This window comes from Ambystoma mexicanum, chromosome 8, assembly GCF_040938575.1.
Source record: "Ambystoma mexicanum isolate Mex_15411 chromosome 8, UKY_AmexF1_1, whole genome shotgun sequence".
Classification (NCBI taxonomy): Eukaryota; Metazoa; Chordata; class Amphibia; order Caudata; family Ambystomatidae; genus Ambystoma; species Ambystoma mexicanum.
Genome location: NC_090929.1, coordinates 1,037,489,744 through 1,037,513,209, shown reverse-complemented (window position 1 = coordinate 1,037,513,209; position 23,466 = coordinate 1,037,489,744). Strand labels below are relative to the sequence as shown.

The window sequence follows — 23,466 nt, the reverse complement described above, 5'->3', positions numbered from 1 at the left end:
TCGTCAAACACTCACAATCTGATAGCAAATCCAGTGCATCATCCGAAGAAGACGCAAGAAGGAACGAGAAACAGCGAGAATAACCAAGAAGGAAAGGATACCTATAAGCCTTGGGAAACCCGACAGTGAAGGAACACAGTCCTGCACTGATCATCCAAGTAAATAAGATGGCCGCTGAGTTCTTAGTGGACACAGGGGCGACTGTGAACATCATAAGCAAGGAAGTATACGACAGTATACCACACGCCGCGATTCTACAACCCACAAAATCAGTCAAAGGAAATCCCCATGCACGTGTTGAAGGCAGCTAAGAAAAGCAGGTGCATCTTGAGCTACAAGGCAGCCATTGACATGGATCTCATCCACATCCTATACAGAATAATTGTGCACAACTACCTAGACCCTATTGCAAAAATGTAACAGTTGTTCCCAGCATTGTTCAATGGCTTGGGAAAATTGAAAGGACACCAGATTGAACTCCACATTGATCCAAACGTTCTTCGCATAGCAGAACAGTACAGAGGAATCCCCATAAATATTCAAAAGCAAGTTGAAGAAGAACTCCTGAAACTACTTGAGGCAGACGTTATTGAACCGGCCGAAGGGCCCACCCCCTGGGTATCCCCTATTGTCCCTGTACCCAAGAAGGATTCCACAAACATTTGCATATGTGTGGACATGCAGCGGCCAAATGAAGCAATACTCCGGGAACGCCATCAAGCCCCACGCATAAAGTATATGGTACATCTCTCAAATGGTGCAACAATATTCTCCAATCTAGACCTCAACAAGGGGTATCACCAATTAGAACTGAATAAAGCGTTGAGATACATCACCACATTTACCACCCACCTGTGATTATACAGATATAAGTGCCTCAGTTTCAGGGTCTCTTTTGCGGTGGATATTTGAAATCCATAATGTCATTAAACATATACCAAACTGTCTGAACTATAGTGATGACATCCTAGTCTTCGGACAAGACCAAGAACAGCACGATAACATCCTCACACGGGTATACATGGCCCTCGAAGAAGCCAGGCTCACACTAAACAAGGATAAATCTGAATTTAGAAAACAGACACTCCAATTTTACCGTCACATATTGTCATCAAAGGAGATGACTCCAGATCCTGAAAAGGTCATCGCACTCACAGATGCCCGAACCACCCAAAACCACGTCAGACATACGCTTACTTCTCGGGCTTGCTAGCTACTGTACCCGCTACATACAAGTTTCTCTTCTGTCAGTGAACCTCTCAGGTCTCTGACAAAACAAAACATAGACTTTGTATGGACAGAGAAATGTCAACAGGCATTCCAGTCGATCAAGCAGCACATATCAGATGCCAAAACCATGGCATACTTTAACTCAAAATGAGAAACAGAGCTGATCGTAGATGCCAGCCCAGTAGGCCTAGGCGCCGTTTTGACGCAAATTGATGGTAAAGACAATCAAGCAAGACACATTGTATCCCATGTCTATCAAAGACGGAACAAGCCTACTCACAGGCAGAGAAATAAGGTTTGACCGTGGTCTGGCCTGTGAACACTTCCACCTTTTCCTGTATGGAAAGCCAATCACAGTTGTCACGGACCACCAGGCGCTATTATTCACCTATGAATCCACAGGCTAAGATGCCACCGGGAATTGCGAGGTGGGTACTAAGACTGCAGGACTACAACTTCAACATAGTCCACAGGCCAGGCAAGGATCACAACCCGGCAGACTTCCTCTCACGGCACCCTTGTAAGGAACCCCAGCCCGCCCACTCCATCGCAGATCATTATATTCGCTATGTGAAACATGAAGCACCCAAAAAGGTCTAGACATGCATCAAATAGCACAAGAGACAGACAACGACCAAGGTCTACAAATCATCCTTAGGTGTCTGGAAACAGGACACTGAAACAGGCGTGACAGGTGGGTGATAACACGTGTGAGGAAACCAAACAAGAAGTCAACTGCATAATAGCCGTTAAAGACGAACTAGCCAAAACAGAGGAGGGACTACTACTCAAGGGCACCAAGCTGGTGATTCCCAGCCCCTTACACCGGAAGGTGCTGGAGCTAGCTCATGAAGACCACAGAGGTGTACTGTCTAAAAAAACTATTGGTTCTACATCTGGATGTGCAAGTGGAAGATCTTCTAAAACAGTGCCCTACCTGTGCAGTCATCAACCCACACACAAGGCCTGAACCTTTGTGTATGACAACACTCCCGGAAAAGGCCTGGGGACGAGATTGCAGTGGACTTTTTCGGACCACTGGAAAGGGTTGACTATATACTAGTAGCAGTAGATGAATACTCTCGATTCCCAGACGTGCAACTAGTGCCATTCATATCGGCATTCCACACTATTCCTGCACTTGACAAAATGATTGCCATGTACAGCATTCCAAGGATTCTGAAGTCTGACAATGGGCCCCATTCACGAGACAAGATTGCAAAACATTCTCGGAATATATGGGTTTTAGCCACCGGAGTATAACGCCACTGTGGCCGCAAGCGAACGACACAGTAGAACGTTTTGTGAGCAATATAAAGAGAAATGTGCAAATCGCTCGGCTAACTGGGGAGCCGTGAAGAAAATGTTATGCCAGTTATTAAGGTATTATCGAAACACCCCTCACACACCATGGGGAAGACACCATCCAAGGTCATGTTTGGCCGGAACATAAGACCAAGACTACCCCACCTAACCAACCCCAAAGAAAGATACAGGGGAGACAGTGAAATGCGGGAACATGACACCAGAAGTAAGGAAAACGGGCTGATGAGGACCGTAGAGCCAGACATAATGACATAGAACCTGGAGACGTGGTCATTGCACGCCAAACGCAAAGCCAGAAGAGCATGGCTGCATTCGGGGAAGAACCCCTCACAGTGACTCAAGTAAAAGGATCCCTCATCACGGCAGAGGGTGATAGGAAAACTATCACAAGAAATTCATCACATTTTGGGCGGATGCCAGGCATCATCCCGTCCAATGCTCACACTTCAGACATCACAACCCCAGCGTGGGATCATCCTGCGAAGGAGACTGGGAAGATTCAAGTGAAGAGACTACCCCATTTTACCTTGAGGTCAGTGAAGAGCACCAGGCCCCGAGACCTCAGAGGACACGGAAAAAGCCTCAGAGACTAATTGAGTAAATGAACTAGAGTGGACATCATGTTTAGTATCAGGGGGTGCAATGTCGTCATTCTCAGAAAACACCCACATCACGTGGTGAGGGACAGGGACCCACGGAAAGGGAGGGATGGGAGGTGGGAAGGGGAAGGCAGTTCAAGTTTGGGAGTTTAAGAATAAAGTTGTTTAAACCTTCCTCCCGCCTCCGACTCATTTTGCAGTGCATGCAGAGTGGAGGCCGTGTGGGTACCGTATGCAAAAGTCCACAAAGGACTTTACACTGGTCAATTCTTGTTTTGTTTTCCTTCTTTTTTTGTGACCTAACAAAGTCAAAATTTTAGCAAGTGTCACGTCAGGTTGAGACTTTACGACAGGACAGCTCAACACTGCCACAGTCCCACATAGATGCCCCCGCATAGAGGCCCCCAGTGCCTTAAAACAATGGGCTACTGGCACCCCTGCCAGGCAGCCTTTTGTAGAGATCAGAACCCTCTCGCCATGGGAAGAGGGTGCTGATCTCAGCATTTATTTTCTGTAGGCTTGCCTGGCATGGGACAGTGCCTGGCCTATTCAGCCTTTTTTCCTAAAGACTGAAACTGTCAGGATTTAGAAAACAAGACCTCTGCTTCCAGGGCCTCATGTTTCTCTCCATAATGGAGGCGCCGGGCCACGGGCCTCTCTTGCTTGAATGAATGCCTTGGAGGTGCGGTGCCACCATTATGGATGAAAAACATTTTTTTCTGAAGCCTGAAGCTCTCGCACACGAGCGAGAGCTTCAGGCTTTAGAAAAAAATCCTTGTCATGTAGTGGCCATTTTGCCAGGGGAGACCAGTGAGACCCGGCAGTGCCCTGCCTCAAAATGAGATTTCGGAGCATGCCAGGGCTTGGCCCCGGCTGGCCTCGGCCGACTTAAAGCAACGGATGCCCCCTTCTACCTCTCTGCTGCTGTAAACATGAGAGAAACACGGATCCTGAATGGGAGTTATGCACTCGCCCTCAATGACCCGTGGCCAGCTGCCAGCCGCACCAACCACTTTAGCTTGCTCCCTTTCCTTAGTCTTCTCCCAGGATATAGAGATAACCGACATTCTGGACTGGCCTGTCAACGGCTGACAGGATGGAAACAGGAATTCAGGAGTACCTCACGCTTCCAGTCCCCTCAGTTTTCTTTTGGAGAAAAAAAACGCAGGCTCCCCCTCTAGACAGGGCGGGTCTGCTGTCAGTGTGACAAACATTCTCCACAGAGATCACCCAGTCTCCCCTGCCACCAGACTAAACCAATAGCTGCCATGGGACACCAGGGGAACACAAAACAGGAGAAATACCATTTCTGAATGTTTAATGTACAAGCCCCCATTAATAAAATATTGCCACGTTCCCGCCAACATATACATATATAGGTAAGGAATGCCTGGCAGAACAGATAACACATGAACACTCCCACAAATAAACAGATATGAGAATTACACACCTGTTATGGTTAATAACTGAAAGCCAGTGGAGTAACTTTGCTGAAAATTTTGGGGGGGACATGACAACTGAAGGAAAGGGGTTGGGTGAAGGGAGGGCGGATGGTGGCTCTGAGGGTTCGTTTCGGCCAAATTGTTAAAATAAAATTGGTCGAATGGTAGATTTGACCGAATTTGGTCACCACCATTAGTTCGAAGCTGAAGCTACCGAAAATGAAGAGCAGTGGTTGCAAGGGTGGCCCCCCTCAGACCATGTTCTGTGTTTTTGGCTTTGGCGGTTGCAGGGGTGTCCCTCGCTTCCTCAGCATTGGTGGCAGTGAACCCAACAAAAAAAAGAACAAAAGGGATGCTGCAGCGTCAGATCCCACCCGCGCTAAAGGGATGGATCTGATGCTGCAGGTTACAAGAGAGGCAGCGGATGGAGAAAAGGTAAGTGGGGGGGTTTATGGGTGTACTGGCGGTTTGAGGGGACTTGGGTTTGGTTTTTTTGTACTAAAGTAAAAACGTATTTGCAGCAAAAATGAACGCGGTTAATTCCACTGTGATTTTGTACGTCGGTCAAGCAACCTAAATCCCTGAGGGATGACACTAAACTACTACACCACAAGAGTCCATTGCTGATGCTCTTTTATAACTTTCTTAAGACTGGTGGTGTATCTTTAAAATTCAATTGGGCCCCCACACATCTTAAACCGGCCTGCCATGCACTCATTGACACAACATAACATTCACAAACTTATTTCCACTAGAACATACAAACAATGCATTATTTATCCTTCATTCAGACACAAAGGTCAACACACATATGCTTGCACACACTCTCACTCACGCACAAATGCACCCAGCACCTCCACTGACATACACTGGGGGCACACAACATTTATATGTACATTTACAATAACACATAGAAACAGTGGTGCAACGGCCATTGAGCAGACCAGAATTTATCACCCCTTGATACCTGAAATTTTGAGCTACGTTGACTTGCTGAACTATAAAGCCATGGCCGAAAGGAGCAGATTCACTGGAATATCAGCAATTTGCCTGATTTTTCCTTTCATTCAAAGGCAGAAACCATTGGTTAATGCAGCACAGTGGGTGACCAAGTATGACTGGTATAGATTTTTAAATGCCATATATCTCCAAACTTGGGTTCTGCACAGCACCTTATATGTCTACGTGCTGATAAATTTTGTTTCCACAAGATTCTGACTGATTAAAATTAAGGTATGTTTTCCTATGTTCAAATGGCTCCAAGCAGTGGAGTACCGAGCGTGAGAGTCGCAATGGGGTGGTTCAAGCTAGCCTCCCCCCGTAGCTCTTTTAAGAGCCAGACCGGGACATTTGTTATTGGGACACCTCTCCCATTCGGCACCTCAAAGAGGGCGCCCAACGGCAAATGTGTCCCGCTGGCAGGACAATGTGTGCTGAGCAATTGTCCTGGCACCAGAACACCTTTCTCGTTCCGAATGGTAGAGGTGTCCCGCTGCCAGGACATTGTCCCAAGGAGCTCCGGGCAGCAGAGGGTCCTCACGTTGCTCTGTTTTACAATGTGAGCCATTAGGCACTGACGGGAGGAAGGGGGCACTATTAGCAGGGACTTTTGTCCCTTTGGAAATGTGAATGGGTGGGAGTGATCAAAAGTGAGAAGGAAAGGGTGCATAATGTTGCAAGATTTATGAAATAATGACTATGGCTTTAAAACCCAAGGAGGATTTGTTAGGGTCACATTAATCTGCATGATGCTATTGTGACTTTGCATGCAGAATGGGGAGAATGAAACTAAAGCCGTACTCCCATTGCTTAACATATTTCTATAACAATGTATATAGTGTATGGCTAGTTTATTATGTAATGTGGTTTGCTTCTAATGCATTGCTACACATAATTATATGTATTACATAAATAATAAGCACATGAAATGTAAAGCAAAACCTTAATAATTATCTATATCAACTAAGCCTGGAAAGATGTGCATGTGCACTTAAATTGTCCAAATCCCAGTTTCACCATTTAACCAAGTGTGTGATCCTGAGCAAATTATTTCATCACAATGTGCCTTATCTGCAGCTCTGTAAGTGATTCTGATTCACTTCAAAGCTTATGTTAATGTATCATGCTATTATAATGAAAAAGCCTAATAAGTATAGAGTTGCTCCACATATAACAATAGTGCAATTTAGGTATTTTGCACCACAAAGTTATTTGTCAAATGGCTTATTTATGGCAACTTATTCTAAAGTCACTTCCATGGTGTCTCTAGGTATCAAACACTGATGATGCGCCTTGCAATATCCTTTTCTGTGAAGTCACTTCTGTTGGTGCAATCCATATGCTAATTAGGAAGTTTGCATGTATTTTGCCTCAGAGGGCTTGGACAGAGCTCCCCAACATACATACACAAACACAAATAAAAACATGTTTTTTTTTTTAAAGTACCTCTGCTCTGCTTTCAAATGCTGCCCTGGCCACGTCTCACGTTACACCGACCTAACCTCTTCGCACTCACGTGCCTCCAGACAGAAACCAGGAAGCTGAATTAGCTTCCTAGTTCCTGTCTGTGTGTTGCACGAACACGAAGCCGGACGGCGATGTTCTGTGCCGCAGGCCCCCGGAAGTGCTGCTGCTAGCGTGACAGCACAGGTGCCAGGCCCTGCAACACCCAGTTCAGCACCCTGGCTGCTGACTTTGAGTCAGGCCAGCCAGGGTGAGGGACTGAGCCACGCAGGGCATCCCAGCTCTGTAGGTGTCACAGGGCGGCTGCTAGGCATCTCTGCATTATGTAATGAGACAGCGCAAGCCTTGCTGAGCACCCCAGCTGGGCTTGCGCTGTCCGTTACATAATTGATGATTGGAGCCCCCCTGCCCTCCCTCCAAAAGATGGGGGGACAAAAAGGCATGCCACAGAAGTTGGGGGGGACAAAACCCCCTGTTGACCCCTATAATTACGCCAATGCTGAAAGCAACACATTCATCATTTTTTTTCTTTTGCGAATGTTAATGAAAGATGTTTTCAATCCTTCTACACAGACCCCCACACTGGCTCTCTCTTGAACGAACATTATATCCCATGTCTTGTGGTATAGCTCAGTGGTGGGTAGTATAGTTCAGTGGCGACGCACTTGTCTTGGAATACTATGCAGAGCACCACAGGTTCGAATCCTGCGTCTGTGCTTAGAAACCTCTTTGGTAGTAAGCGTGTTATAAAAACACAACGATGATAATGCATATCTGAACTACCTGAAGAATTACAGTTGCACTATAAGTAGTGGTATTCTTAGCGTCACCCACAGTGCCAGTTGCATAAACACGTTAACTAGGAGAAGCTGAGCCCGGTACCTGTGGTTACTTTATTGTAAAGAATAAACTCTATCAAATGTACTCTTCAGTGGGTTATACTTACAACATTATGGGACGAGGATAGCAGCATTCAGAATATAGAACACACCACTGCCGCACCTACTAGCTACTAGAGCCGGTCCACTAAATTGCACTTGCCATGCAATGACAGAACCTGGGTATATGAACGGGTACTGAACGTGCAAGTCTACCCTTAAAATTGCCGGGCGTATGAACCTTCACCCTGCCATGACTTGACAGAACAGTAATCAGTCGCTCGCTTCCCACCCATCCCTGCTTTTTTGTTTTTTATTATGGTTGGCAACTAAAACCACTTTTTGTATTTTGTCAATCACAAGCTTGGTACCTAAAAAAGCTTTTTGAATTTTGTCAATTTTAAAGGTAGTAGTTGTATAACTCAGTGAAGTAATTTCCTTTGATAGATATCTGTGTAAAGGGTCATGTGATGTCACTGTCAATGGAGTCGGTGTGCAAGCAATGTCACTTCCGCTCCTCCACGCCCTTTGGTGACCTGGTAAGCATGGTGACAGACAGATAGGGTGACCAGATTTTATTTCTTCAAACGGGATGGTCGATATACATAGACGCAGGGCTTCAGTTTTAGCGGACATAAAACACAACTATTTATTTATTTATTAATAATGTGTTACAGTTTATATTTAAACTTTTCACATACTGATAAATTATATAAAACCAAATATAAATACATTATAGAATATAAAACTAATGAAAGAAAACCGCATAAGGAAAAAAAAAAAAAATAAAAAGAAAGAAAAACCTATTACATATTACATATTAATATTGACTAACTAAAGGAGATTTAAGTTACCATTAAGCTCATCATAGTTTAACACTTATTGCTCTTACTGTTCTTCTGATCATTAATCATTAATAACGATTACCCATACTGAGGTACATGGAACAAAGGATCACAAGTCTCTGCAGAAGTCAATGACATAGTGTTTAACAGGTTCATACAATGATGTTCAGAGTTCTTTCAATTTCCAACCATACTCTAAAGGTGGCAATCTGCAGCTGCTTACTTTGAGTGTTTGTGAGGCGGCGCCAGAAATCAACTTCCCCTACAAACTCCATATTGTGGACAAAGTTGCCAAAATTTGCTAAGTAAGTGTCCATCATATTTACACAACTAGTTAGGACATGATTAGCTGTTTCTTTGCATCCCTTGTCCTTACAGAGTCTACAGTATCTCTCTGTAGAAGATAAACCATTATATTTGCTTTTATTGGTCAGCAGCGGCAGATTATCAACCCTCAGTAAGAGTAGAAATCGCCTGAGTCTACTAGAAGGACTAAGGGTTAAATATGGCGCATTTGTTTGAATGAGTAGAGCATGTAATGAATACATTTATATTTTGGAAGCTTGTCAAGATGTGCGTAGTTTTCTAGCCAATCCCAAAGATCGATTTTTTTGGATAGAGCTTTTTTTTGAGGATCATTGAACTTCTCTCCACTCATGGTCCAGCATATTGTCCTCAGGAGAGCTTCACTCTCCTTTTTCAGATGGCATTTGGTGGTTTCTTTTGCAATTTCTATGCCATATTCTTTTAATAGCCGAGATTCTGGTTGATTAGATATCTTTAAATACAGTTCTGCTCTCCTTTTCAGGACAATGGACCTTAACGAGGAAACCCCAACTTCCAATCTTAGCAATGCCATTGGGATAGATTGAGGGAGACCTAGAATTCTTATCCAGAACTTCCCCTCTATCACTTGCAGCCAGCTTAGGTCCATTTGCAGTAGCGCTTCCAGCCCGTAAACGACCATAGGCGTTAAAACCTGTGTATAGATTTGACGGATTCCACATAGTGACATTCCACAGTTCTGTCGTGCAAATTGGCTGATCAACGACGTTACTTGAGCTGCCCGATTTTTTCTCATTTGGATGCAGGTGTTATAGCCCAGCTTAGCATCAATTTCGACCCCAAGATATTTATATTGCTGGGTATATTTAATTTCTGTTCCATGCAGTGTTAATCTGGGTCGTGCAATCTTCTTATTTGAAAAGACCATCACCTGAGTTTTCTCCTGATTGATATTGAGGTCATTATTTGCAGCATATTCCCAAAGCTTCAGAGCGGACCTCCGTAGACCGCTGAAAGTATGATCCATAATTATCAAATCATCTGCATACGCTAACACTGCGCAGTGGATAGTGCCGACTACAGGAGAACAGTTATTTTCACTTAAGATTGCACCTGGAAGGTCATATGTAAACAGATTGTACAGAAATGGGGCCGTCACGCATCCCTGCTTCACGCCACAATTCTGTGGAATCCTAGCTGTCAAATCACCCTGAGCACTAAGTCTGCAGGCCACTGTGTTGTCCTCATGCAATAATTTTAGGTAATACAGAAGGATCTCAGGGCAGCCTAATAGCACAAGTTTTGCCCACAGTTTTTCTCGGCGGACCGAGTCAAAGGCTGCTTTAAAGTCTACAAACAAGGCATATAATGGAGGATTGCCTTTCCTCATGGCTTTTGAGCGCAGAGTGTCTAAAATGATGATATTATGGATTGTAGAATAGCCTCTTCGGAAGCCACTCTGAAATGTATTAAGTATTTCAGTTTTGGTTGCCCATTCTTCCAATTTCTCCAGTAAGAGTGAAGCAAAAAGCTTCCCTGTGCAGTCTAGCATTGAAAGTAGTCTATAATTACAGGGATCCTTCTTGTCACCCCTCTTAAAGACTGGTATTAAATAGGCAAGTTGCCATGATTTAGGAATTCTCCCATCCGCCAATACTTTGCCAAATAATATGCTTGCAAATTTAGCCCAGAATTCCGGCTGGCTCCTCAGAACAGCATTTGAGAGGCCATTAGGCCCAGGAGCCCTAGATGACTTAAGCTTTTTAATTTTACAGATTAGATATTCACTTGTTATACTGAAAGGGACAGATCTTGGTGTCACTTTTTCTACCTGCTTGCCCACCTCATCGTTGGGGATATTTCGGCACATAAGGAAATCTGTCCATTTATTTGCACTTATCGGGTTGATCAGATCCTTACTACCGCTACCCCTTGCTTGGCCAAGTAAAGACCATATGCTTCTCGAGTTTTTGGAGCATATGGTTTGAACCATAAATTGCCATCGCTTAAGTTTTTGCTCATGTTTTTTGGCTTTAATCCACGTTCTATATTTATTTTTTAGAGTTCTGCATACATCATGGTAATCTTCAAAGGATTTACTGGTACATTTAGCTTGTCGGATTTCTGCTCTTAACCTGCGTTTAGCATCTCTTATGCTTTTGTCATATATTACTGATGTTTTAACATCTTTCGCTATTTGGTTTATGGCAGATGTCGCGTGTGTAGAGGAAAATGTGGCGGCCCAATGTTCCATCTCATTTATGGACATGTTTTGGAGCTGGGACAGTATGTTATCACCCGCAGTTTGCACCGTGCTTCCAGCCGCGTTGATGTTTTTATCAGACCAGCATATTCGGGTACCCGAGTGGTTAGTTGACATATCCCCCAGGGGTTTAGTATGTATAGTTGGCAGGCCAATGGTACATTTTAACATCAAGGTAGAATGATCGCTCCAATCGTTTGAGGTGATCTTCAAATCTCTTACTTTCAGGGCCATCTGGGGGCTCACAAATATATAGTCCAGGGTACTTTTTGCTTTCCCACTATGCCAGGTGTAGTTTCCTGGGTTGTCGCTAGAAGTTCTGCCGTTGATCATCTCCATTTCCCATTCATTGAAAAAGGTCTGCCAAGAGACACCAATTGGATCTTTGATTTTGTGTTTCATATTGTTTATTGGATTCAAAAAGGGATAAGTTGTAGTACCTGCTGTGCCTGATATATGACAGTTAAAGTCCCCAGCAATAATTACCAAATTGTTAGTCGGCACAATCACCCATGCCGCTATTAATTCATGAATTGCATCTTGGAGGGATTCAACTCTATTTCCATAAGGTGGACTATAGAGGTTAATGATGAGCATATTTTCTTTACATCCATCACTTATGCTCTCCATTTCCACTGCAATCACTTTGTCGCTGGCTACTGTCTCCAACTGTCTGGATTAAACGTATTTCTGATACCTATAATCAGTCCTCCATAAGGTCTCCCTCTCCTTCCTTTCATCGCAAAGGACTGGTAAATAGAATAGCCATTAAGTATTATAGGTGCCCTTAACCAGGTCTCTTGCAGGCATATGCAAATACTTTCGGTTAGAAGCTGAAGAGAACCTGCCGGGGCGAATAAATGCTTGAATCCTCTGCAATTCCATGATACTAATGAGGGGATTCAATTCGAGCTCACCACCTTCGGTAGTGCTGATGCTAACCAGGTTAGCACATTCTGGACATCAGCTATCGCTACCTGATCCCTTTTCAGTTTGGGGAATCCATCGGTAGTTTCTTTTGTCACTGGGAAGGCATTGCGTGGCCACTTAGGATCCTCCATGTCTGGATCGGCATCCACTTCGATGTCGACATCTCGAAGGCTTTCTTTGTAATTGCGTGTCAATTGTGCGGAGGAAATAAACTTACAATGAATGGCGGAGACATTAGCATTGATAACTTGCAGAGGCTCAACAAATTCAAAGTCATCTGATCTTAGTACCCGTAGTAGAGGAACTGCATGAAATCTAGTCATTAACTCAGATCTGGAAAGCCAGCTGTTCTCGCTTTGCTGGTACAGATTTTTAATGAGGCATATCCTGTTCTCTTTAGGAGGTACCTCCTTGTTCTTAGAGTTGACCACAGGATCCATTCTGCTTTGATTTTTGACGGCTAGTGTGTTGCCTTCACCACCAGTTATATGAGACTCCTCAGGCTGCTCTGTGTCAGCTATAACAGATATAGGTGTGGTTCCACCTTCTATTTCATAGTCCCCATCATCATCAGACAGTACCCAGCTTGTTAGATAACCTGCTTGCTTCTTCTTCCGTCTGCCCCCGCCTGAGGTTGGTTTCTTTGGTTTTTTATTGTTCTTCCCTAATGTATCAGTCTCTAATACAGGAGGTATCACCTCACGATCCTTCTTTCGCATTGCTGCTCTTTTGGCTAGTCTCCTCTGTTTACGGGATTGAAATATTTCAAATGTGTTAACTGCGTTAGGAGACTTTTCCAGGTTTTCCATTGTCTCGGCTGCCGCTGGATTTGGAGCCGAACTCTCCCTTGAGGGTCTGACAGTACTTGTTTCAGCAGGGTTTTGTGTATGCAGACTTAGTGTGGTTTCCAATATGCGTCCACACATTTTTAGGAGGATCTTGAGTGCAAATTGTACAGAAGCGACCGACGATTGTAATTCAGCCAGGTCTGTGGGATTGGAAGATGTGATGCTTCTTGCGTCCACCTCTCTAAGTTCCAGCTCGGAGTCATTGTGGATTTTTAGATTTGGTGTTGTTGATAACCTCATAGAGCCAGCTCTCGAGGATTGAATAGCTTCCTCTGTTAGATCTCTCGGAGCTGGTTGTAATACTTTGATCACCGCTGGTGTCATCGATTTTTGCATTGAAAGGCATAACTCCAGTAGAGAGTTGTTGTCAATGTCTCCATAATTCTCTTGATCCTGTAGATCAATATTTATCGCCTCCCCCTCATCCATGGTGGTAGAATTGTTTTCGGGGTGCGGATTCACTGTAAAGAAATCTGTTATTGCACCTTTAATAACTGGTGCTGGCTTTGTTTGCTTTATGTTGTCCATTTCTCTCTCGTTGTTCGTTGGACTACTCCTTATTTTCCGCTGTCGCAGATTATAGCGTGCTTGGAGCTTCTTGCGTGAGGGCATAGGATTAATCCACTCTAATTCGTTATCAATATGTAAGACTGAGCTGTCTGGTATTATTCCTCTATGGACTCAGAAGGCTCAGCTGTATAACAATAGCTTCAGGGTCGCAGTAGATGCAATTGCCTTTCGGTGCTCACAGTCTCAAAAGTTCAGACCCGAATCTCTGAGGTGACCCTGGAGCTCTCAGCTAAATGGATATTGACTAGTGCTTGCTATGTACTGCTATGAATCCGACAGTTAGTAAGGATCCTCGTCAGTGGCTTTCCCGCCCCACTTAGTCACATAGGTGACCCCGGTCTAGCTCACCAAGGAACCAATAGGTGTCAGAGCTATGCTGGCACATAAACAGTACCAGCGACTACCTTAATCTGAGTGTTATAGTGCAGTTGTAGAAAGGAACCGCCACGGGACCGGTCACAAGGCGAGCAGCTTAGCACAGAGGTGTCGTGATTATTGTGTGTTTGCACTTGCGTGATTGTCGACCGTGTCTAGATTACTCGCCCACCCTGGAGACTAATACCAGGGGCGCTGTCACACTCGCTCACCTCAAGGGAGCTCAAACACTCAGGGCACCACGCTCGCTCGATCCGCAACTACAGCCGTCAGGCGATGCAAGGTTTGCGCTGTGTCGCACCAGCCCACCGTGGCAAAGCAGTTCACTCTTGTCTCGCCACTCGTAGGGAGCAGATTATGTGTAGTGTATGAAACCAGATTTCAAGGGTAACCAACAGTCTCCTAAAATGGTTAGCCTATAACTAAGCCTCCAGGCTTAATAAAAAATACAGAATGGTCCTTCCGACGGAGGACCCAGGTCCTTGCAGAGGCCAAATCAAAACAGCCCAGAGGCGAAAGGAAAAAAGTAGCCGGGTTTCCTTTAAAATGGATCTTACCGAGTGCCTAGACCTCGCCTCGGCGCTTTTGTTGATAAGAAGATTTCACCGCTCCGAGCCGCCCCCCGTTTTTCTCTGTGTTCATGTGATTCCTTGAGCCGCACGCAAAGCCCGCATCAGCTGCTGCTCCAAGCGCAGAGCCGCCGTAATTCCGGGCCGTGCTATCGCGGTATAACGGCGTGTCTCCGCCAAGGGCCCACCTCTGATTGCCAACTCCTAGGCAACGTGCAAGGGGGCCGCTGATGTGAATAATCAATATATTGGGCAGCAGGGAGCTTCGGCAGCGCTTCTCTTCAGTTTCCTTCCGCAACGCTGAGCGCCGTACTCACAGGCTCACAGGCTCGTGCACTCGCACTCGCGCACTCGCAACTAAGAATCTGATAAAACACTAGTTCTACTTCTATGTCGGCGGCGTGTTACGGTGCAAAGCACAAGGGATATTGAATGGCACAGAACTCTCATTGGGGGTGAGAGGCCAGGAAAGAAGAGGGAGGAAATGGCGTCTGTAAAAAGCAGAGGTGTGTCCAAACGTTTTGACTGGGGTGGCCCAAGTGGGGAACCAATGTATGCAGGGGTTTTATGAAGTATGAGCGCGTGCACACACACATACACATAGAGTAATGATGTGGCACGTGGGGAGGCCAATCAGATTCCAGGAGTAGCACATGCCACCCCACGCCACTCCTAGACATGCCAAATGTTGATTTTGTGATTTGTCAATCGGTTCCCAGCAAAAGCCTGGATCATAGCCACTGGTCCCTCAAATCCCAGGACAGGGTTTTTAAATTTGAAAATCACTGGAACACACGGGACCAAGGGGAAAATACCAGGACAGTCCTGTCAAAACCGGGACGTCTGGTCACCCCACAGAGCGGCCTAGTGGCAGCATGCAGTGGTTTCATGGGTTTCAAGGACAGCAAGATCGTGAAAGTGGGCATAGCACAGCGAAAGCAAAGAAGCTGTGCTCCAATGTCCCTGCACTCCTCCAGTCCCACCGGCCTCCCCGGTTCATCCTTGAAAGGCAGCAGAATGGGACAGGCAGCATAGGAGAGACGAGTGCAAGAATGCTGCGTTCCACTCATGTGTTTGGCTAATCTATAATGCTGGTGCACAGGAGGGGGTGCAGCATTTGCGGGTTCTCCCGTGGCCCCCACAGTCTAACCAGGGGTGTACCAGACACCCCCTTAACATTGCAGTGCACGGGTGCCACCACTTGGGATTTCAGATTAGTTCAGATCCAGTGTGTATATCTGGGCCCTGTGAATATTAGGGGCACTACCAGAGAACATTTTGCTTGCGGCGCCCCACCATTTTGTCTTCTGCCTCTTTGCCTGGCATCTAATTTTCCTGCCTGGGAACGCATAGGCTGCATACGGCTGATGCCCACACTGTTTGCTTTCCCAATGCCTGAATTGTAATGTCACTGACCGATGGGGAATGGAGCAAAACAATTTTAACAACATAATTTGTGTCTGATCTCACACCTTCAATTTCCGTCTAGGCGTCTCGTGACATTCCCTGACAGTAGTACAAGTGACAGCAAGTCCCAGAAGCATCATATCTGGGATTTTCACACAAGGCTGTGCAGTGCTGGGCTCGCTGCTTGCCTCCCGAGCTGCACGTGTGAAACCGCAGCGGGAAAAGAGCAAGCTCGCTAAAACTTGTTAATTAACAGAAATCTCTGGGGGGAGTTCCTGGGAAGGGGGGGGAGGTCTCTACCTTTGCGGTTTAGTAGTAGGTGGACAAATGGACGGGTGTAGAAGAAGGCTGAGATCCTAAAATGTAGGCGCAGGGCTCAAAAAAAGAGTTCTGCATCTCTAAAATAATACCCCCATGCCCAAACCTTGAAAGAAGTCAAGTGTTCTGTTGATGGAATGGCCGAAGACAATCCCTAGGTAATAAACAATAAAATACATTGAGGTGTGATTAAGCTGATATGTGATTGGAGCGTATGTATGTGCAGAGTGAATGCATGTGTACATGGATGTATCTCGTTTTTATGTAGGCGCTGTATAAGCCGCTGCATGGCGCTTTGCGGCTGCAGTACCTCAGCATGCTGGCTCACCCAGCAGATGACAGGTAATAGTAGTCCGCAGCTAATCCCATGGGTGCCCAATAACAGAGGGGTAGCAGGAGCGTGGTCTCTGGATATGCGGTGGGAGCACCCTCGTTAGCGGTGCCCACACCATCACATTTAACAGGGTTCGAAATTGAGGGGAGCTGGGAGTTATTTAGCTCCTGCTTCTAGCCTAGGAGAGCCTTGTTAGCTTGAAACCAACAGCTACCAAATCTATGTTTGGCTCCTAATGCCAACTGGCGCCTTCCAAACATGTATATGTTACATTATCACTGAGTATTTGAAAATGCAAATAAAGAAGAAACAGGACAAATCTAGTACACATTTAAACATAATGAACTAGCTGGGGTACCTGGTGTTACCCGTGTCCTGATCAACTGGTGTCTCATGTGCTCTGGAGGATGTTGCTCTTCTCCTCTTGTCTGCAAGTCTTGCTTCAGTTTGCTCTGGTGTCTCATGTTCCCTGGAGGATGTTGCTCTTCTCCTCTTGTCTGCAAGTCTTGCTTCAGTTTGCTCTGGTGTCTCATGTTCCCTGGAGGATGTTGCTCTTCTCCTTTTGTCGGCAAGTCTTGCTTCAGTTTGCACTGGTGTCTCCTTTGCCCTGGGGACAGTTGCTCTTGTCCTCTTGTTGGCAAGTCTTGCTTCAGTTTGCTCTGGTGTCTCATGTGCTCTGGAGGATGTTGCTCTTCTCCTCTTGTTGGCAAGTCTTGCTTCAGTTTGCTCTGGTGTCTCCTTTGCCCTGGGGACATTTGCTCTTGTCCTCTTGTCGGCAAGTCTTGCTTCAGTTTGCTCTGGTGTCTCATGTGCTCTGGAGGATGTTGCTCTTCTCCTCTTGTCGGCAAGTCTTGCTTCAGTTTGCTCTGGTGTCTCATGTGCTGTGGAGGATGTTGCTCTTGTCCTCTTGTTGGCAAGTTTTGCTTCAGTTTGCTCTGGCATCTCCTTTTCCCTGGGGACAGTTGCTCTTGTCCTCTTGTCGGCAAGTCTTGCTTCAGTTTGCTCTGGCATCTCATGTGCTCTGGAGGATGTTGCTCTTCTCCTCGTCGGCAAGTCTTGCTTCAGTTTGCTCTGGTGTCTCATGTGCTCTGGAGGATGTTGCTCTTGTCCTCTTGTTGGCAGGTTTTGCTTCAATTTGCTCTGGCATCTCCTTTGCCCTGGAGAAAGTTGCCCTTGCCCTCTGGTCGGCAAGTCGTGCTGCTGTTTGTTGTGTTTCAGAAGCTCTTGATATTGACTTTTGCTTTGCATCAGATGGAGCCTTTCCAAGTCATGTTCGTTTTTTGTGCGGCATGTTTCAGTCACTCAATAGCTTCAGCACATTTGAGAAAATGTCCAAGAAACATTGACTGATTGTGCTCTCTTCTTGTGAATGAACATACATGGAGTGGTGAGATGAAAAAAATACTTTAATAAACACTTTAGAACTGCATACAGTAGTAATACATTTCAAAGGAATAACCAACACATTGAAAATTTAGCTACAGACACTTTTTCAAATGTTGCCTCCTTCTAGTACCTACTGTAGTGAATCAGGTGAGCATCAGTAAATGAGGGTGCCAACGGAGTGCATTTTCTGCACCCAAACATAGACTACCATCTTGCCCCAGACAAATGAGGAATCAATGCAAAATGTGGTAGACGTAGGTTCAATGGTGTGGATTTGTATAGGTGGACAAACATGCACACACACATAGATACCTTCAGCTCTATATATAAAGATGATACATAATTGACCATAAAGGTACAGTGGGCATCTCATGTGGAGGTTGGATTTGCAGTGCGCTGGGTGCTTGCTCTTGGGTCCCCAGTGGTAGCTGCTGCCTACTGGGTGATGCCTGACACCCAGGAGCTGGTTTTAGCTCCTGATCATTGAATCTTAATTTCAAATCATGCATTATACTAACCACCAAGGCATAGCCCGTTCGGTACAGGACATCAAGCATGTCTTGAGCAGTGTTGACTAAAGTACACTAAGAGGGATAGAGCCAGATATTGCACAAGGAGGTGCCCATTGCCTCTGTGTGTCTTCCTTGAGAGCCGCGTGTGGCAGATAAAGATGAATTGGTTGGATTCCGGAGCACACATCTCAGGTGGGTACACAATGAGGTGTCAGTTTTGTGGCTGGATTTTGGAGCATCAATCTTAAGTGCGTACACTTTGAGGTGCCCGTTTTGGGGAGCACCTACAACTGTGTTGGGTACCCAGCATCGCATATTGTCTCCTTTGAACTTGTGAAGAAAGAATTTGCTTGAGGGGTGATGGATGCCTCTGTGTGAAGTGACCATAACACAGAGATTCCTGGCTTCTTTCTCCAGGATCCAGGCATTGGATAAGAGCCTGAGCCAAGTAAAATGAGAATGCTGTTGGTTCTACTGCCATCACTAGTACAGGGTGGGTGTAATTCAGAGCATTTCATGTAATGTTGTTTCTAGTCAATTCAATTCAATTAAAAACTTTATTTTGAAATGTTTCATTTCATAAAAGTGCACAATAAACACACAAATTGCAAATACCTAAAACATCTGATAAAATACAGAAATGGTTTACATAACATTTGATTTTCTCAAAGATAAAGCATTTTTGATAAAACCATAACTAGCATTGGCCACATTCTTACATGGAAGGGAGAACATCAGCGTCTTGGCCTCACCTAGTGTACGAATGTGATCTATCTACATATATATAAAAGTCAAAAGTTGTGTGTGGGTTTGTGGCAAAGCATTGCTCCGTGTATTATGCTCCTTATACAATTCCACACAGTTTCACCAATCTGCACCACATATGCATAGTTGCCTGTTAGGACGCTCCGGCCAATACTGGTTACATGACATGTGGAGACCCCACACCTTTCCCTGGATTTCAGCACCTTTACACATTAGACGGTTGCCTGAAATCGGGGAAACATCAATTTGGTTGTAGAAGGTCCAGTCACAACAAAAGGAACAAAACTCGAGGTTCCTAGGGGACCTCAAAAACCATGTTTCAAAGCCCTAGGATGCATGGTTTCTGAGATATTTGCACTGCAATGCACCGCAACGAACTGCAGAACGCCAGGATTGAGGTGACAGATGGGCAGAGAGCACGGAAGGTCCCAGTATGAAGCTGCACACCAACTCTCACCTCCCCCCAACGTCTTCTCCGGGGTATGTCAGCCCGGAGCATGGGCCCATTCTACAGGATCAGTGTTATCATGTCGGTCTACAGAATCCATTCTGAGAATGGGTACTTCTGTTAGTACAATATAAAAATAGGTAGAAGAAACTTTCTTCTAGGTATCTTTAAAATAGGACAGAGGAATACAAAATGAATTAAATCTACCACCGTGGTGCCATGCCAGGCACAAAAAGGGGATATGGTCTGGATCTTGCTATTAGATTAGCTGGCTAACACCGAAGCTAGTGGTAAGTGAGTGACTGATATTAAATACTATATCCCTCTTATGTGGGTTGGCAAACCAACTTGTATAATTAATCAGACTAAGCTGTGCTCTGCGCTATATACATGTTTCAAGCTTCTAGTCCCTGCTCCACCCACCAGATGCAGGTCACTCAGGATCACCAGCACATTTACATAAGTGATGTAAGTCAAAAGCAAGGGAGCACAAAGACAGGTTGACCAATGGTGGCCACACACACACTCTATGTTGTGTCCCACAGGTTACATGTAGCCCATTTCATGGCCTACGCCTATTGGAATATCTTGACTTTTGTTAATGATGATCGATTTAATACATTTACGTATTACCCCTGGCACTCCTACCCCTATGTGCAGCTATTTGCCTAGCATCTGGTACTCAGTCCTGCCAGGGGAAATAGATAGATCAAAGTGGAAAAGGCCTGTGCAAAGATCCTCATCCAAGGCAGTGAGAAGGTTGGAATAATTGAACATGATGATTATTCATGTATGTGACAGTAGACTTACTGTCTGAGTACGTGAATGCACAAGTGAACATTTGAGAAAATAAATGCTCAAGAGTGTGGATGCATTGGTAAGTGAATGTGAGATTTCCAAGCAATTCTTAGAAAAGATTCTGTTGATTTACACGGTACGCTTGTGGTCAGGGCTGTTAAAACCCCCATTTCTAAAACCTTCTGAACCTATTGCTTACAGGACAAGAGGCATAATAGAAATGTCTCCACTCAGCACCAAGCTTCCTGCTTCAAAGCCTCTTTAAAATATTCAGTTTTAGGCAAGCTTAATCTTTATTCTTTTTTTGTTTAATCTTGAAATTTCTTGGAAGGGAGAATGGGCTAGAAAATAACAAAATTTGCCAAGCGAAATACTACTTGTGGAACAACACATCGGAACAGTATTTATTGGCAGAGGTGCAGACAGCAAGGCCCACCCAAAATCTGTAAATGCCCACTCAGCAGAACTGTGTGGGCATTTACAGATCTAAGTGTCACTGCGGTGGGCCCAGCCACATTAGCTTCAGGCCCCACAGGTTAGACAATCCTGGCTATGCCTCTGTTTATGGGGCCTTTTTGAGCCTTGGTTCCAGGGACAGCCAGAGCTTGTTAACATCTATTGAGTTGACACAGCTTTCCGAAGTAGTGTGAGATACCCAAGGTTTGGTCAATTTTGCTGACCCTGGGGAGGATCTTGAAGCTCTGGATCCTCAGATGTGGTAGGTCTTGAGGTGCACATTTTAGGAACCACAGCCTTCTAGGTTTGCAGAAGAGAGCTGAGGCTTGGTATCAATCGCAACTACTGCAGACCTTCTAAGCATTGTCCCATGATTCAAAGAGCAGGACCGCTGTGCCAGCAGCCAGGGACCGAGTTTTCCCTTGGTTTATAGGCCATCAAGGCCACCAGCAACTGACAGGAAAATGATGCGATTGCTTTTCTGAAATATCCCGAGCCGATGACTGACTCTCTCGCTCTCTCTCTCTCTCTCTCTGTCCTTCTTCTCCTTGCCTTGTTCATCTCCCCACTTCCCTCCCACTTCCCCATCTCCAGCAGAAAAGAAGTGGTTTACAGATGAGCCGGAGAACGCCTATCCGCGGAACCTGCAGATCAAGCCTATAAACAGTCACATGGCCAACCAAATCAACCAGTACAAATCGACCAGCAGTTTGATCCCACCAATCCGGGAAGTGGAGGACGAATGTTGACTGGCGGGAAGAACAGAACTATTTTTTTAAAGTCCGACAAACTTCATCAAATTTGGTGGATGTGAACTCATTTCTCTCTTAATCACGAACCACATGAGGATTGTTTATACAGAGTCAAAATGTTATGGCAAACAGACAAGGATGGAAAAAAAAACAACCTGGGCAGATGGAGCGCCCCCTTTGTCTGCACTGAATACTGCTTCCATGTATTTTGGACAAATAAAAAGATATTTCATTTATATATGAACATAATCAAAGAAATAGTCATGTATAGCCTCTAGCGTTTTAAATTATTTTTATTTATTAGAAGAGAGAATATATTTTTTTTCTTTTCGCTGTCGAGTATCTTCCCCTTGGATTTATGGTTGTACGGTGGCCATTCTCCCAGCAGCGCAGCTTGTCTCGTCTTTCCACCTCTGTCTCTTAAATGAGAAGGACCGAGAAAGGAGGGATGGAGAAACAGAAAAAGAAAAGAAAAAAACAGGAAAAAACAATATTCAACATGTATTTTAGAAAAATTCAAAAATTGAAAAAAAAATGCTCACAAATGTGTTTCATCACCGGAGGACATGTATAACCAGCTCTGAATAAATGGGAATTCTTTATTTTCAAGGTTGAATGTCCTATTCTTGTCGAATGTAGCGTTTTATTTTGAAGCATAATTCTTCACCTGGAACAAAGATCGTGAATAGCAACATAGCCAAATGAACTGCAGTAACCACTGCAGTAATGTCTCCGGGAACGAGAAACAAGGTGTTGTGATGTTCTAGGTAAATGTCTACGGTGAGCGAAACCCCATATGTGTGTGTATATATATGTGTCTGTCTTGGAGTGTGTGCGTATGTGTATATATATATTTATGCACTTTTTTATTTTATTTTTTTTTATTATTTTTTTGCTGTTGCTTGATTCGAATGAGATTTTCACCAGGATCGTTCGTGCATTTGTGTAACGGATTCCAGGTCCCATTCCAGAATCCTGTTCCAGCAGGGCATGTGGAATCAGCAGGATGCCCCGACCATGCAACAGAAGAGCAACTATAAAAAAGGCTTACTTTTATTTTTTGTAAACAAGTATTGTTTTCCTACTGTGTTACTGCTTGCCCTTTTACCTCAAAAGTTAAGTTGTGCAGTCGTGGAAGGACCTGCTTTCAATGGCGGCAAGTGAATATTGCAGCCGTGTATTGTTCGGCCGCCAAAATGAGGACTCCTGGAATTTGATGTTCTTCTGCCTTCCTGTGCTAAGAAATGTAGATTCTATCTATGCCCTGCTATGCCATCTTCTGATAAATTGTGGCATAGAATGGCATCTAAGCAAGAGCTATTACTATGGTCTGCATTGCAATGGTAGGAAATGTTAACTGTTGCTTTTACCATGGTCTCCCCAATGTAGGGGAGGGAATTGATGTGATAATTACTTCCAGTTCTAGGTTTTCTGTGTCGTGGCCGCAGGGTTTCACCATGTGCTACCATCTGCAATCTGAGAAATGAGAAGGGAGAGCTTGGTAGATTATGGCATGACTGTTGCCAACTAACAACAAAGAGAGACAAGCAGAGTAATTTAAAGACGCCTGTTCCATACTCCTATGAATGTCTTGTGGACAATATTGAACAAAAAGGAACAGGCCGTCTCTCTCTTCTTGCAACTCTACCCATCATCCCCCTCCCGGT

At 44.9% G+C, this 23,466-nt stretch overlaps 1 protein-coding gene across 13 annotated transcripts in view; it reads left to right on the top strand.

Annotated features, from left to right (window-relative positions):
- Positions 1–22,408, top strand: part of KCNMA1 (potassium calcium-activated channel subfamily M alpha 1) — a 1,925,602-nt gene extending 1,903,194 nt beyond the window's left edge. For 6 of the 13 annotated variants that reach the window (XM_069610985.1, XM_069610991.1, XM_069610984.1 and 3 more), the window contains one exon: positions 21,642–22,408. In XM_069610985.1, the coding sequence (XP_069467086.1) occupies positions 21,642–21,796 (155 nt within the window). In that variant the 3' untranslated portion in view covers positions 21,797–22,408. The remainder of the gene's footprint in view (positions 1–21,641) is intronic. The other 7 variants (XM_069610992.1, XM_069610986.1, XM_069610995.1 and 4 more) reach the window with 3 other exon arrangements.
- Positions 22,409–23,466: the final 1,058 nt, after the last annotated feature.